Source organism: Brachycentrus maculatus, unplaced genomic scaffold (assembly GCF_059751285.1).
Source record: "Brachycentrus maculatus isolate JH-2025_06_01 unplaced genomic scaffold, ASM5975128v1 h1tg000550l, whole genome shotgun sequence".
NCBI lineage: Eukaryota > Metazoa > Arthropoda > Insecta > Trichoptera > Brachycentridae > Brachycentrus > Brachycentrus maculatus.
The window spans coordinates 43,605-58,841 of record NW_028281294.1 but is presented as its reverse complement, the minus strand read 5'-3'; the positions used below and the strand labels follow the sequence as shown (position 1 = coordinate 58,841).

General features: G+C 30.8%; 2 protein-coding genes across 2 annotated transcripts in view; one reads left to right on the top strand and one right to left on the bottom strand.

Moving 5' to 3' along the window:
• The window catches only part of LOC148301523 (actin-binding protein WASF2-like), a gene marked incomplete at its 3' end in the record, with an annotated part of 223,347 nt that overhangs the window by 166,060 nt on the left and 42,050 nt on the right, over nt 1-15,237 (top strand). The window lies entirely within an intron of this gene.
• Nucleotides 412-3,801, bottom strand: LOC148301524 (uncharacterized). The gene is made up of 2 exons (XM_088273120.1): nt 1,286-3,801; nt 412-912 (listed from the first exon to the last, which is right to left on the bottom strand). The coding sequence occupies exon 1, from the start codon at nt 2,312-2,314 to the stop codon at nt 1,340-1,342; it is 975 nt and encodes a 324-aa protein (XP_088129246.1). The 5' UTR covers nt 2,315-3,801; the 3' UTR covers nt 412-912; nt 1,286-1,339.

The following is a 15,237-nucleotide window of genomic DNA, read 5'->3' as shown; positions in this document are numbered from 1 at the left end:
TTACAATGTTTTCGTGTTTTTTTACTTCATTGAATAAATCGACTGTATCTTCTAATTTTTCTCTATCAATCTTATTAATTATAAATTCTGGTAAACCAGCCACAATAAGATCTACTAAGGTACCCATGTCGATCGTTCTTCTCATTTCCAACAAAAGTTTTTCCTTCCTTATGGCATAGTCTAACAAGGAACCGTCGTTATATTTAAAAGATAATGCAAACATTACATGGTTCCATCCCTTGTTTGTAAATGTTTTACAAAAGTTGTTTTTCCATACTATCCATTCTGAGTTCATGGAAAATTTTATCATCATCGAACTGTACCAATCTTCACAACTTTTATCCATAAACAATCTTAATATTTCAATTTTTTTCTCATCCGTTGTCACCTCAAAACGTGTACATTCTTTTTCAAAAATATCCATCCACTGGTTTGCATTAGGATTTTTGCTTGTAAATTTTTCAATGATGAACTTCTCTGAAATATCTTTTAAATTTTGATGTTTGCTTACCTGAGCATTTTGTATTAATTTTTCTAGTAAGTTTTCTAATGTTTGAGGAGCAGTATCCATTTTATTTTTATTTTGTTTCTTCATTTTTGATTAACAAAATTGTCGTTTTATAACGTGGTAATATTTTCCTTTTGAAAATTAAGTGTAAATAATATGTAAAGTGGGTGTATAATAATAAAATAAACAATGTGTTGCTTTGTAATTAAAGTTTATTCTTAATTTATCTTTATAATAATTTTTATATCTATCTATCTATCTATCTATCTGATTCTGACAGTTATTTTTTCCTATCGGATCTCTTTTGTTTAATTCTGTGCGACGCATGCGACATCTGTGGTAGAACTGTTTTATAATATGTAGGTACTTTTTGTAAGTACTTAATAAAATGTATAGGTAGGTACCTAGTTATTTTATTACATATATATATATATATATATATATATATATATATATATATATATATATATATATATATATATATATATATATAACGTGGTAATATTTTCCTTTTGAAAATTAAGTGTAAATAATATGTAAAGTGGGTGTATAATAATAAAATAAACAATGTGTTGCTTTGTAATTAAAGTTTATTCTTAATTTATCTTTATAATAATTTTATATCTATCTATCTATCTATCTATCTGATTCTGACAGTTATTTTTTCCTATCGGATCTCTTTTGTTTAATTCTGTGCGACGCATGCGGCATCTGGTGGTAGAACTGTTTTATGTAGGTACTTTTTGTAAGTACTTAATAAAATGTATAGGTAGGTACCTAGTTATTTTATTACATCTCCCCCCTTGGGGATGAAAATTCATAGTAAAATTTTCACTCGTCCTCCGGATCATCTTCTTGTAGTGAAGGGACTGGTATAAGTTTTGTGATATGATAAAGTTTTTTTTTTTTTTTTCTTTCTTTCTTTTTTTTCCTTCTTTTTTTTCTTTTTTTTTTTCTTTCTTGTTTTTTTTTCTTTCTTTCTTTTTTTCCGTTCTTTTTTCTTTCTTTCTTTTTTTTGTATTTTTTTTTTCTTGACCCTTTTAAAGTAGACACAGTTTTTTTCAATCCATTTGTTTTTTTCTTTTGAATTCCTTCATTTTTATTCAGATCTCTTAAAGTATCTTCTAATATAACCAAATGTACAACTTTTAATTGTTCATCTGCATTTTCATTCGATTCTAAAACTGGATTCCTGCTTAGACAATCTACTTCTAAATTCTTCTTTCCTGGAGTATATTTTGTTTTATATTTTGTAGTATTTTTTTCTACTTTATTTTTATTTTCATTCTTCAAGCACTGTTTCTGTGTTATTTGTATGTCTTCATTTTTATTCTGATCTTTTAAAATATCTTCTAATTTAACCAAATTTACAACTTTTAATTGTTCATTTGCATTTTCCTTCGATTCTAATACTGGATTCCTGCTCACACAATCTGCTTCGAAATTCTTCTTTCCTGGAGTATATTTTATTTTATATTTTGTAGAAATTTTTTCCACATTATTTTTATTTTCATTCTTCAAGCACTGTTTCTGTGTAATTTGTAAATCTTCATTTTTATTATTAATCTTATCATCCTCCTTTGTTTTAAACCAGCACGTTGCTTCAGGGTGATATCGAGTTCCCTTATTTAAATTTTCACAAATCTTACATGGACTTTTATCTTTAATTTTATCACTAGTTCTTAGATTTCCACGTCTTCTTTGATTATATTCTAATCGTTTTCTTTGATCATCTTCTAATTTTTCTCTCTCACTCCGAACATATTGTAGTAATTGTTTTAATACATCTAATGTTTCATAATCCATTTCCAATTAACAAAATTGTCGTTTTATAACGTAGTAATATTTTCCTTTTGAAAATTAAGTGTAAATAATATGTAAAGTGGGTGTATAATAATAAAATAAACAATGTGTTGCTTTGTAATTAAAGTTTATTCTTAATTTATCTTTATAATAATTTTATATCTATCTATCTATCTATCTATCTGATTCTGACAGTTATTTTTTCCTATCGGATCTCTTTTGTTTAATTCTGTGCGACGCATGCGGCATCTGGTGGTAGAACTGTTTTATGTAGGTACTTTTTGTAAGTACTTAATAAAATGTATAGGTAGGTACCTAGTTATTTTATTACATCTCCCCCCTTGGGGATGAAAATTCATAGTAAAATTTTCACTCGTCCTCCGGATCATCTTCTTGTAGTGAAGGGACTGGTATAAGTTTTGTGATATGATAAAGTTTTTTTTTTTTTTTTCTTTCTTTCTTTTTTTTCCTTCTTTTTTTTCTTTTTTTTTTTCTTTCTTGTTTTTTTTCTTTCTTTCTTTTTTTCCGTTCTTTTTTCTTTCTTTCTTTTTTTTGTATTTTTTTTTTCTTGACCCTTTTAAAGTAGACACAGTTTTTTTCAATCCATTTGTTTTTTTCTTTTGAATTCCTTCATTTTTATTCAGATCTCTTAAAGTATCTTCTAATATAACCAAATGTACAACTTTTAATTGTTCATCTGCATTTTCATTCGATTCTAAAACTGGATTCCTGCTTAGACAATCTACTTCTAAATTCTTCTTTCCTGGAGTATATTTTGTTTTATATTTTGTAGTATTTTTTTCTACTTTATTTTTATTTTCATTCTTCAAGCACTGTTTCTGTGTTATTTGTATGTCTTCATTTTTATTCTGATCTTTTAAAATATCTTCTAATTTAACCAAATTTACAACTTTTAATTGTTCATTTGCATTTTCCTTCGATTCTAATACTGGATTCCTGCTCACACAATCTGCTTCGAAATTCTTCTTTCCTGGAGTATATTTTATTTTATATTTTGTAGAAATTTTTTCCACATTATTTTTATTTTCATTCTTCAAGCACTGTTTCTGTGTAATTTGTAAATCTTCATTTTTATTATTAATCTTATCATCCTCCTTTGTTTTAAACCAGCACGTTGCTTCAGGGTGATATCGAGTTCCCTTATTTAAATTTTCACAAATCTTACATGGACTTTTATCTTTAATTTTATCACTAGTTCTTAGATTTCCACGTCTTCTTTGATTATATTCTAATCGTTTTCTTTGATCATCTTCTAATTTTTCTCTCTCACTCCGAACATATTGTAGTAATTGTTTTAATACATCTAATGTTTCATAATCCATTTCCAATTAACAAAATTGTCGTTTTATAACGTAGTAATATTTTCCTTTTGAAAATTAAGTGTAAATAATATGTAAAGTGGGTGTATAATAATAAAATAAACAATGTGTTGCTTTGTAATTAAAGTTTATTCTTAATTTATCTTTATAATAATTTTATATCTATCTATCTATCTATCTATCTGATTCTGACAGTTATTTTTTCCTATCGGATCTCTTTTGTTTAATTCTGTGCGACGCATGCGGCATCTGGTGGTAGAACTGTTTTATGTAGGTACTTTTTGTAAGTACTTAATAAAATGTATAGGTAGGTACCTAGTTATTTTATTACATATATATATATATATATATATATATATATATATATATATATATATATATATATATATATATATATATATATATATATATATATATTAAGTACTGTGTAAGTATAAGGTAATGTTTTTACTATTTTCTTAAGTTGTTAGTAAAATATTAAGAGGTATTTTGTATTGTGAAGGGGGTGAAGATCTCAATTCCAGATTACGACCCCTTGTTATTAGATCACGCCAGATTACCCCGAGTTTCCCCTATTTATCTTTCACGCCGAATTTCGCCAAATCAAATACATGCGTAAAATATTAACACGTGTTTGTTTACGTTTGTGGAAAATAACATTAATTCACGAAATTCTCATGTCTAGCGTACTTTGAAAAACGAATCTGTTAAGAACTAAGGGAGATATGGTTACTTGTATTTATGATTAGTATCTAGTTATTTAAATTGCTTCTTCAGGCTTTTAAATCATGTGATATTTACTTTGAAATCTTTCACCGTATTCTCAGATCTTATAAAGAAGCTATAGGCTTTCTGAGAGACTACTCTTGCAAAGCAATTTTTTGTATGAACTAAGTAGCGAAAATTCGAAGAAAAGAAAATGTCCATAGATTGTATCCCGATTTCACTGTGAATTAAATAAAATAAATTAATCATGTGACGTCATTACAAGTCGGTGAGACTATCAATCTATGAGCTCTTTTGTATAGGAGAAGCTCACGAACCCTGTTCTAAGTATTTAAGACATGGAGCGCGAATTTACAGTAATAAAAATTTATTCGCATTTTATTTGAACGTAATTGATTCCTACTTTCCAAAATTAAATATACAGGTATGTAACATATTCTATTTCTTCTTCTTCTGACTCTACCCGCATCCGTTGGTTCATAGGTCACTACATCAAATTAATGCAATGTTAAGTGGTACGTTTATTTTATGAAGGCAAGGTTCTGCTCGTTAGGTATTAATTAGTACAAGGTAATGTTAAATAAATATAAGAGTGTAAAAACGTACATTTGTTTACTTTGAAACCTTTAGGAATCGGACCCGGAACCTCCAGCATCATAACCAAAAGCGCTAACCGCTTGAATTTGGAGACTGACAATAATATTGGAAATAAAAATGATCAATTCATTTTTTCCAGTTGATAATACTTAGTAGCATCTTATAATCCGATTGATTTCTTTCGCAAAAGGCGGCACAGTATTATGTTCAAGTATATTATGATAAAGCTCCTCTTTCGACGCCCGCTACATCGTTTATAGCTCTCATTTGTATCCATCCTTGCCAGTGAAAAAAAAAGCTTTTCTTTATCCGTGTTTATCGTGACGCGGCAACACCGCAGACATAATGAAAATGAAAGATGGCGGCCGGTGTGGCTTATTGCCGACAAAAGTCAAGAGGTTATCTCCCGAAGCAGGTGTGGTTTTTGTTTATTTTCGTGTTTAAAGAAACAGCCGCATGACTGGGGCACAAATCACATTCAAGATAATACATCTCGGGCCAGTTGAAGATGAAATAACATTCCGTCGAGTTATGTTCACCTGATACTTGTGAATTACAATTCTCACGGCATATGATATCTCAACATAGATGAAGAAGAATATGGAAGTCTGGGTATTTACAGGGGTTGCGACCTGTCACAGCCTGATTTAAGAGATCACTTTATACGCGCTTTACATTCACCATTCTAACCTTGATTGACAAACACACTCAAATTTCGAAAGTTGTTTTTATCTTTCAACTGACACATTTTTTCACATAATAGTTCTCAGCACCATTTGTGATCAAGTATAGTATTTTCTTTTTAATTTATTTGGCAGTGTCAAAGACTTAATTAACGTGTTTGAACTAGCTGAAAAACGAATCCTATTTCGGTAATAAAATATATTGGTTTACTACGTAAAAGATGATTTTTTATTTTATTTATTTTTTATTTTGATTTTACGTATCTAATAAAAATATCAGAATTTTTTTCTTTATTTAAATACATAACAATATTCGCAGAGAATTTCATATACACTAGATTACGAAAAAATGTATTTGATTGTTCATGTAACCAGGATTTTTGAAACTTGTTTCATTTTGAAACTTTTTCAAAATAAAACACTAACTTTGTTTTCACCCCTTTTCTTTCGTAATTGGTAAAAAGTGGTGAAAATGTTTCTGTTGAATTTTTTTAGTCTGTAAAAATGTCCCACAAAGTATCTTGAAACAAAATTAAAAAAAAACTGAAAATGTTATTTTCAAAACGTTATCGTTTTTGCAAAATCATAAGATTCAACATACATATTTGCGTTTTATGATCGGCGATTAACACAAACAACGAATGTGAATGTAATTCATGTAGGGAGAATCCAAAAACTGGGTCAAATCATCTTACACTTTTCATTATCCGTACAACCCTTCGTGACACTTATAAATGTAAGTGTACAATTAGGTCTTGGTTTTCATTTTGCATTCCACCCTTAAATTTTAATAACATAATTCCTTACCCTAAATCCACAGGGGCACGCCTACAATGGACCCGTTAATGGCGCACATTTAAAAGGAAAATAAACGCCTCAAATGAATGCTGGGAAATTGCTACTGGAGTGTTGAGTTATGACTGTTGGGTTGATGATAATGACACCGCTATTATCACCAGAGAGCCTCTGTATTTTCTTCATTATTAAATTCTGTCTACCATCCATAGTCCAACTAAGACACAGGATGATATTTTATTTTCTTCTGTAAATCTGGTATTCATTCGGTGCGTTGATACGACAAAGTAAACAATATACATACTAATTATAATAAATTTGTTTAATTAACATCACGCCATTTCCGTAAAATACACTACCTTACGAACGCTTCACTGTGATTGAACTAGGGTAAAGGTCATAGTAGAAATGATTTCTTTGCAAACAAATCCGTTTTAAGTTTTTTTTAAAGATCATCTCATTCTCGCTATTTGTAACTACTAGTGAAAGTGCATTCCACGCCATCGGTTCTGCAACAATAAAATGAGTTTAATCTATGAGAGTAGTCTGCGATTATATATTAAAATAACTGTAATTTATATTATGTACCTATACCTCTTATATCATTTACCTCTCTATTAATGTGTCGCAGATTTCAGTATCGGTATCCCCTGCACTTGGAGAGCAATGTTATATTCTTGCACCATATATTGTAAGAAATCCAAAAATTATAGTTTTTTTTGTAAGCACTTGTTACAAAAACTTATCGCCAGTAATATTTCTTGAACGAACGAAAGCATTGTCAGATTTCTTAATTTTTATCCTTGTCTGTATCAAAACACAAAAATAAAACCCTTTTTTTAATATCGCTTTTACTTCACTTTAGTAGTATAACAGGCAACGTGTGATATTAAATTTCATGCACGTTTTAGACTGTCCGAAAGCCAACGTGTAGTAAGGGTGTCTGTAAAATGGATTAAGAATCCATATAACCCCTTGTACGATGCATTGGTCAAAACGCTAGACTCACCACCCATTCGGCAACCCGCCGTCTCTTTCCACCATAAATAAACTACGACCTTTCTGCCTTTGGTGTATATGGCTTTTGGACACTCCAATGACGCATACGATTTCATATTTTCTAAAGGATCAAGTGTAAGAAAAGTACAATATTGTAGCCTGTTTTTTACATGCTATTGTATTAATTTTCCCGATGAAGAGACGTGTAATACTACTTCCGGTAGACTATGAACTGTTAGGTACGAAAAGGTAAAATGGTTAGATACGAACATAATTACATTTTCTTAAAATATCTGACAGCAAAGGTAACCTTATTTTTTAATTTTATATCAAATTTGTGGAATCACATCACGATTTATTTATATATTAAAATAGCACATTTGCATAAGAATACCTTTTAGAGCTTATTAATATTAAGATGTTGTCTTATCAGTTTGTATTTTCACCTGTCAATTTGAATTTTCACCTGTTGATGAGAACATCTGTAGTTCTCGAAACTAGTCGTGTCGACATTGATAAGCTAAAAAAAGAGGTATTGTACAAAATTAAACATTTTAAATATACATCATTAAATATATAGGAAATAATTTCAAGGATTAAAATACTGTGAATGAGAAAGAGCTTTAAACGGGACGATAAAAAAATCCTTTGTATGACCAAATCAATTCACGGTTAAATTTGGATCTAAGAATTTACGTCACCGACCAACGTGTATCGATAGATTTATATAAGCAAAGGAATGTCGGACTAAATACCGTGACAACGCCAATTGTATGGTGTTCATTCCTTTGAGCCTACCCTATTTAAGAAATGACGCAATGAGAAATTCGAATTACATCAGAAACCCTTTTTACCTACAGGCATTACGAAATCGAATGGATTAGAAATGTGAGCATATATTTTTTATCTTTTTAATTGGACAGTCACAGTTATTATGGCAAAAATATTTTGATATAATAGGTGTCTCACCTTGATATAAAACTATTGTTCCTGTTTATATGAAGAAAGATGGAAGTCTTAGCTTCCCAGCGCTTATGACCTGATTGATATTCGGCTGGCTTAAGCGATTAGTTTATGCACTTGTGTAACGTTCATCTTCTTCCATATTAAGAGGAACCATAGATTTTTCATATCAAGTTGAGATAATATTTAATATTAGCAACTCATCTATAGGGAAAATAATCCAGTGTCTGATATAATAATCAATATTAAAATTATAAATATTTTGGTTAGAAACTTGATTCATACAAAATAAGACTGATTTTTCCCCAATGATATTTTAAAACTTTACATATGTGATGATTTAGTCAATGAAACGCCCAAAATATACCGTATTTAGTCATATTAAGTTCTTAATTGAATATGGAGTTTCTGCTTTATACAAATACCATCTCACTAAAAAAAATTTTGGTGTTATCGATGCTCTATTTACAATTTACCCACGCGTGTAGCATAATTTGAATACTTGCCTCGGTAAGGTGGGATTGAGTGATTTATAGTACAAACTAAACCACAGTGACTAAATATCTCTGGATATTTCCACTGTGTGATATTCCGTAGATACATTTGCTTACAGAGATGTTTACTGTCTCCCATCTGTAAAAGTTCACAGGATGTTTTATTTCAATTCCTTGCTTACCTCCGTGTTGATCTAAGTTAGGATATCCAAACATTTGCCGTGCTCAGTGTCAGTCCTCGTGTTAGTTTCTTCGCAGCTAATTTAATTTGACGAAGAGCTTACCCTTTCCATGTTTCTCGTATTTCTTCGGAATACGCTCAAGCTGTATTCTGACATTCGTGCATTCTAATAGGGCATTCCAATTACTTACGTCATAAAAACGAGTTCTTTAAATATTTGCCTAATTTGTAATGTATATGACTCATTTTACGATCTAGATTCAGCAAAGAATACAATTATGCTACTTTTTTTCGTTTTGAATTGAACTTGAAACCTCCAGCATTATAGCCAAATGCTCTAACGACTTCACTCTGGATTTGGACCATGCAGAAATCGTAGTTCTTAAATAGTAAATTATCATTTTTCTATACATTGTTCATGTGTAGGTTGGTTTGAGTAATCACTTTATAAACGTGTAACATTAACCCTTAGTTGATAACCATACTACTCAAATTTCAGAAGTTATATTCATGCCTGAATTGAAAACAATTTCCGCTTGCTACTTCTTCAGCAACACCTGTCGTTGAAATTAGTAAGTTTTTATTAGTAGAAACCTTCATGATGAAAAATTGTAGGAAAATCCAGAATTTCTGAATGAAAATTTGGGCAACTCAAAATATTGTGTGCTAAACATTGACACGTCAGTAAAATTAAGAGTTCTATTCCATCAAAAAATCTTCATAGTCGTGATTCCGATATGTACCTAAATCATATTACAATTCGTGAACAAAGTAATCTATTTTCTCGTGATTGCCTTCCATTGTATTAGTTGTCCATACATTGCTATAAAAACTATTCCCTTTTGAAGAATGATTAGTTGTATGTAAATGGAAAAGTTGTAAGTTAGGAAGTTGTTATTTCTCTCCTGAATAAAACTAATTGCGTAGCACAGAGGTCGGCAACCTCTTGAACCAAAAGAGCCAAACGTGAGTAGCAAAATGGTTGGGAAAATTTTGGGGAGCCAATTTTTAATTTACAATATTTTTTAACTGATTAATCAGTCTTGATAAAGAAGCGGTTAGCTTTGAAACCGGTAGACATTATAATAAAGTTATAATAAAATATTTTTGGTGATTTTAAAACAAAGTTACATTTTAATTATAAAATGGAAAATCACAAAGTTAGTGCTTCAAATATAAATTATGCAATAATTTAATTTGATTTATTGAATGTTTAAAAGAACCAAGTATTTTTAAAGTAACAAATTTTTATGATTTAAATGTAACTTAGTTTTAAAATCACACAAATGTTTATAAAACAAAGTTACATTTTAATTATAAAACGAAAAATCACAAAGTTAGATATAGTCAATATTGAACATGAAAGTGGTTTTTAAACTAGTGTGGTTTTTGAAAAGAAGCCTTCGAAGCCAAAGGAAGTCTTCGATTCGTCAGTGCAAAATTATTTATCTGTGAAGCTTTTTATTTAATTAAAAATTCTGCAACCCTTGGCTTTTTTTCTGTCTCACATTCTGTGCCTCAAAGACTTAACTCATTGAGGCATAGAATTTAAGACAGAAAAAGTCCGAGAGTTGCACATTTTTTGTTAAAGTGCCACATGTGCTCGCGAGCCTCACGTTGCCGATCCTTGGCCTAGCACAATAAGTGAGGCAAGTTATTGTTGCTTGTCGGGCTAGGTGCTGTAAGACTTGGAGAGAAATAATTAGAGTCATTTGTGGTTGCGGGCATTAGCACCATCGTGATAGATGAAGTGTTGGCCCTTGGACGGATCTGTGCCTTACATAACACATGGCAAAGCCCTTTGTTTTTCTCTGATGAATGTTTAAAAGCAAGCGCACTCAATTATTTCTACACGCTTGAAACTATTTTTCAAATTGAACTCTGTAATAATGAAACTGGTAATTCACTACCTGTATATATTTTTCATTCCAAGTTCGTCAAATACTTGAAAGCGGTCAGGAGTCGGAGTAATCGGCGGATTTGTATGAGGAGATGCATAAATATAGAAAAGACGAAGATTGTTTGCAAAACAGTTTGTTTTGCGTTCTATTATCACTGCCTACCCATGCGGTGAAGCGGCGGTATGGTTTTTTTTTTAGTTTATTCCTAAATAACATTTTACTGTGTCCAAATAATTAGTTACAAATCTGGGTTTCTACACTTACTTACACGAGTTATTTTACTTTTTTTTGACATCTCAATAAATATGAACATCACCAGCCTATGACAAGTCGCAACCCCTATAAATACTTAAATAAAGACTTTCATTTGTTTCATCGATGTTAAGATGTCAAAAGAATGTAATACTAAATAGATATAATTTTATATGACGATATATGTTATTCTTGTGGTAAGATTTTTTTTTCGAATTTGATCAATAACACTTGCCTCTTATCTCAGCCTTGCATTATTTTCTTACTTCACCGTTTGAACATGATATAATCGTTCTTCACTTAACATTATGTTACAATATGTAACGTCTGTTATTCGTCAACCTCTCGTTAATTTTGACACTCTTAATAGAATGATAAAAATTAACGTTAGTTGTATACGCCTTTTAACACTACCACGACATTTTTCTTACGTAAGGTGTTATCTAAATACCAGGTCATAAAAATAATGCAACCTAAAACTACATCTCTTAAGATTTCATAGGATCTTACCTCGATTTATCAAAATTGTTTATCATATATAAACATAAGCGATCTAATAAATTAACTACTTCTTTCAAAAAATGCATTACTTAATTCGGTTTTTGTTTTCAATTATTTAACCCTATACCGCGGGACTTATTGTAATGTACTTTTATACAAGACTATCGTAAAATGTACGGCGATAAGAAAAACTCACATTTTACCAAAAAAGTTTTCTTAAAACATTTAAAAATAACTGCTTTGTGTTCTTTGAGAACTTAATACAAAATATGAATATAAAATATCAGTAAAAGATACATGATAGATGTCACCACATTCTTTACATTTGTTACCTCGGTACTTCCCATAGATTGAATGTCATTAAATTTATCGTAAATTTAACGAATGTCCTTTAAAAAAATAACTAACTAACCATCACGCCGCTTCCCCGCAGAGGTAGGCAAATAGAATAGAACGCCATACCACTCTGTCTTTGCAAACATTCTTCGCCTCTTCCAAGTTCATGCATATCCTATGACCACTCTCCTGACCACTTTAAGTATTTGGCATACCTGATCGTGCTATGTTTTTCTCGGTCTTCCATGTCCTTTAATCTATATTTAAAGGTAATAAATCTAGTCAATACATGAATTTGCTTGCGTATTGCATATTTCTGTGTAGCTCCTAATATATGTAAAAAAATTGACATAAAAAACTTAGACTGGAAAGAAATATAAACTGAGAAAAGTGATGAATACCATTCCAATCAGTTAAACCACAAAGTAACACTTAACTATTAGTCACACCTCTTTGATTTAAAGCAAATATTTATTCAATTTGCCCTTTCATCACGTTTAAACTTAACTTTGATCCATTAAAATCTGGGCATAAGTTTACAATGAACAAGAAAAGTTCCCTGTTTTCTTGCTTAATGAAGGTAACGACGGTTTACCTCAGTGTTTTTTTTTCAAATTTAAATAAAAAGTTCTCCAAAGTATATTTTCCACATTACTCTTTTAAACTTGGCAAAAAAAACTAGATTTCTGTGCTAATCTAACCTTAACTCTGGTATAAATCGATAAATCGATTTGTGTTTATTTTTTAGCCATATTGGAAAAAACAAGAGGAAATTATAAATGAGTGAATTAAGTGATTTTACGTTAGTGAAAATCTATACCAAAGGAATTTATTTAATGAATTAATTCGGCAGTCACTTTGTGAGAACATCTATCCATACTTAATTTTATTTTTACTGGGTTATTTTTACCACTTTTTCTCAAAATAATTAATTTTTTGATTTTGCATTAATATCGTGGCATTAATATCTATTATGATTTAAATATAAAAATAAAACACTTATATCATATAATAATATTATAATAATAACAAGACCACTTTTTAGGTTTATTAATTATATAAACACGACTAGTTTCGAGAACTATAGATATTCTCATCAACACGTTTGTATTTTCACCTACTGAAAACATCTATGGTTCTCAAAACTAGTCGTATTTACATTAATAAATTCAAAAATTGATCCTTTATGGCACAAGTACTTTTTTTAAATGTTTAACTTCAAAGGAATTTAATGGCCCGAGGAAGAATGAGACTTAAATCACTTAACCGCATGACCTAAATTCGTTCACCACATTACCTTAACGCATCTAAACCCATAATTTTGACCGAAATATTATTCTGAACTCGATAAATCTCTCTTCCCAAATGACCTATTCCTAACATCCCGATTAGTTTGGTATCATTATCCATCGCACACCCCTGCCTGGGTGGTCAATCCATGTTTTCATACTTACGATTCCCGTTGATACGATCGACTTTATTCATTATACCAGTGCTCCGCAACCTGTGTGCCGCGGTCTAATTCAACGTATTTGACATTTTTCATTTTGTATTTAATACACAATGACAAATTATTTATCATTATGATTTATCTAAAGATTTGGCGTTTAATTTGTAGAACTCCATTTTAATTTATATATGAAATGTTAAAATCAAACACTGCTTATCACATTATGGCATTTTCAAACAAATGTATATTCGTTTGAAAATGCCATAACAAGGCGAAACAATTGTCACAAATTTGTTTTTTTTTTACAGTAAAAAAACAGTTTAGTAAATTTAAAAAAATCAGCGTTTGATTTTAACATTTAATATTATTATTATTATTAAAACGTATATTTTTCAAAAAATTATGTAAAAAAAATCATCTGCTTCTAACCCTTATCCGCATCCAATGATGCATAGGGCATAGATAACACTGATGCAGTGTTATCACGATCGTTACTTACAACCAGTCTAGGGTAATATTAAATCAATATTAAAATAAGTTATATTTATTTTCACCTCCTCTGGGAATCGAACCCAGGACCTCCAGCACCACGGAGGCGGATAAGGTGGAGGTGGTGTAGAATATTTAATATTTTTTCAATGGTCCATATATTTTCCTTACATATTTTAGCTTTTGGTGTGCTGCGGAATTCTAGGAAGAATTTTGGTCTGTCGTATGTGAGAAAAGATTCCGGAGCACTGCGTTACACTACGGTGACTCGGTACGTTAGTGTCGGGTGGGCTTTGGTTCAGGTGTTTGTAAGGATAGAGAACCGAGAATTCCATTAGAGTCCCTGGGAGGTGAGATTGAATACCATTTTCTCGGACCCCATCCAAAGCTATAAAGATGTCCTTTATGTGACTGACAATAAACGCCCGCTATAAACTGTGATCAAAGATCGCCGAGTGTGACTGGGAGGGATTTAAACGTCTATCCAACACTATCTTAGATATTAATAAATTAACAATACTAATTTTATTGTCAGAAATAAAGACTCTAAGAAGCATATCTGGCAAGAGTCTACGAGATAGAATGAGGAACACCAGGGTAAGGGAAATATGCGAGATCGAAGATGTCGTTAGGTGGGGAAGGCAACGAAGGAGATAATACTGTGTGTATGCGAGGAGAATGGAACCATCCAGAATACCCCACATTGCAATGCTTGGTCACTTGGACGTTAGGTAATTAAAAAAAATTCAATCTGAAGCTAGATGACTCCCAGGCAGACCACCAAAGAGATGGATTGACAGCTGGGAATCGAGATCGCAGGACGCTAATACTTCTGAAAAACAGGCCACAAGACCTACACCAAGCAGAAGAAGAAAAGAAGATGAATATTATTTATTTTATCATACACTGGATTATTCACCCTATGGATGAAATGTCAATATTATTGTCTCAATCTGATATAAAACAACTATCGTTCCTCTAATGGCCTGACCGTATATGACCTGGAATTTAGCTGGCTTAAGCGAGCGTTTTATACACTTGTGTAACGTTCACCAATCTGCCCATTATTGACCATCTATATTGCATTAATTCTTGAAATCTGTACATATGCAATGGTCTTAGAACCTTCCACATGTCGGCACAATTTTCAATAAGTTTTGAAATATGGCTAAATTTAGTATGTTGATTGTATGCATATAAAGAGAAACGATACTATTTT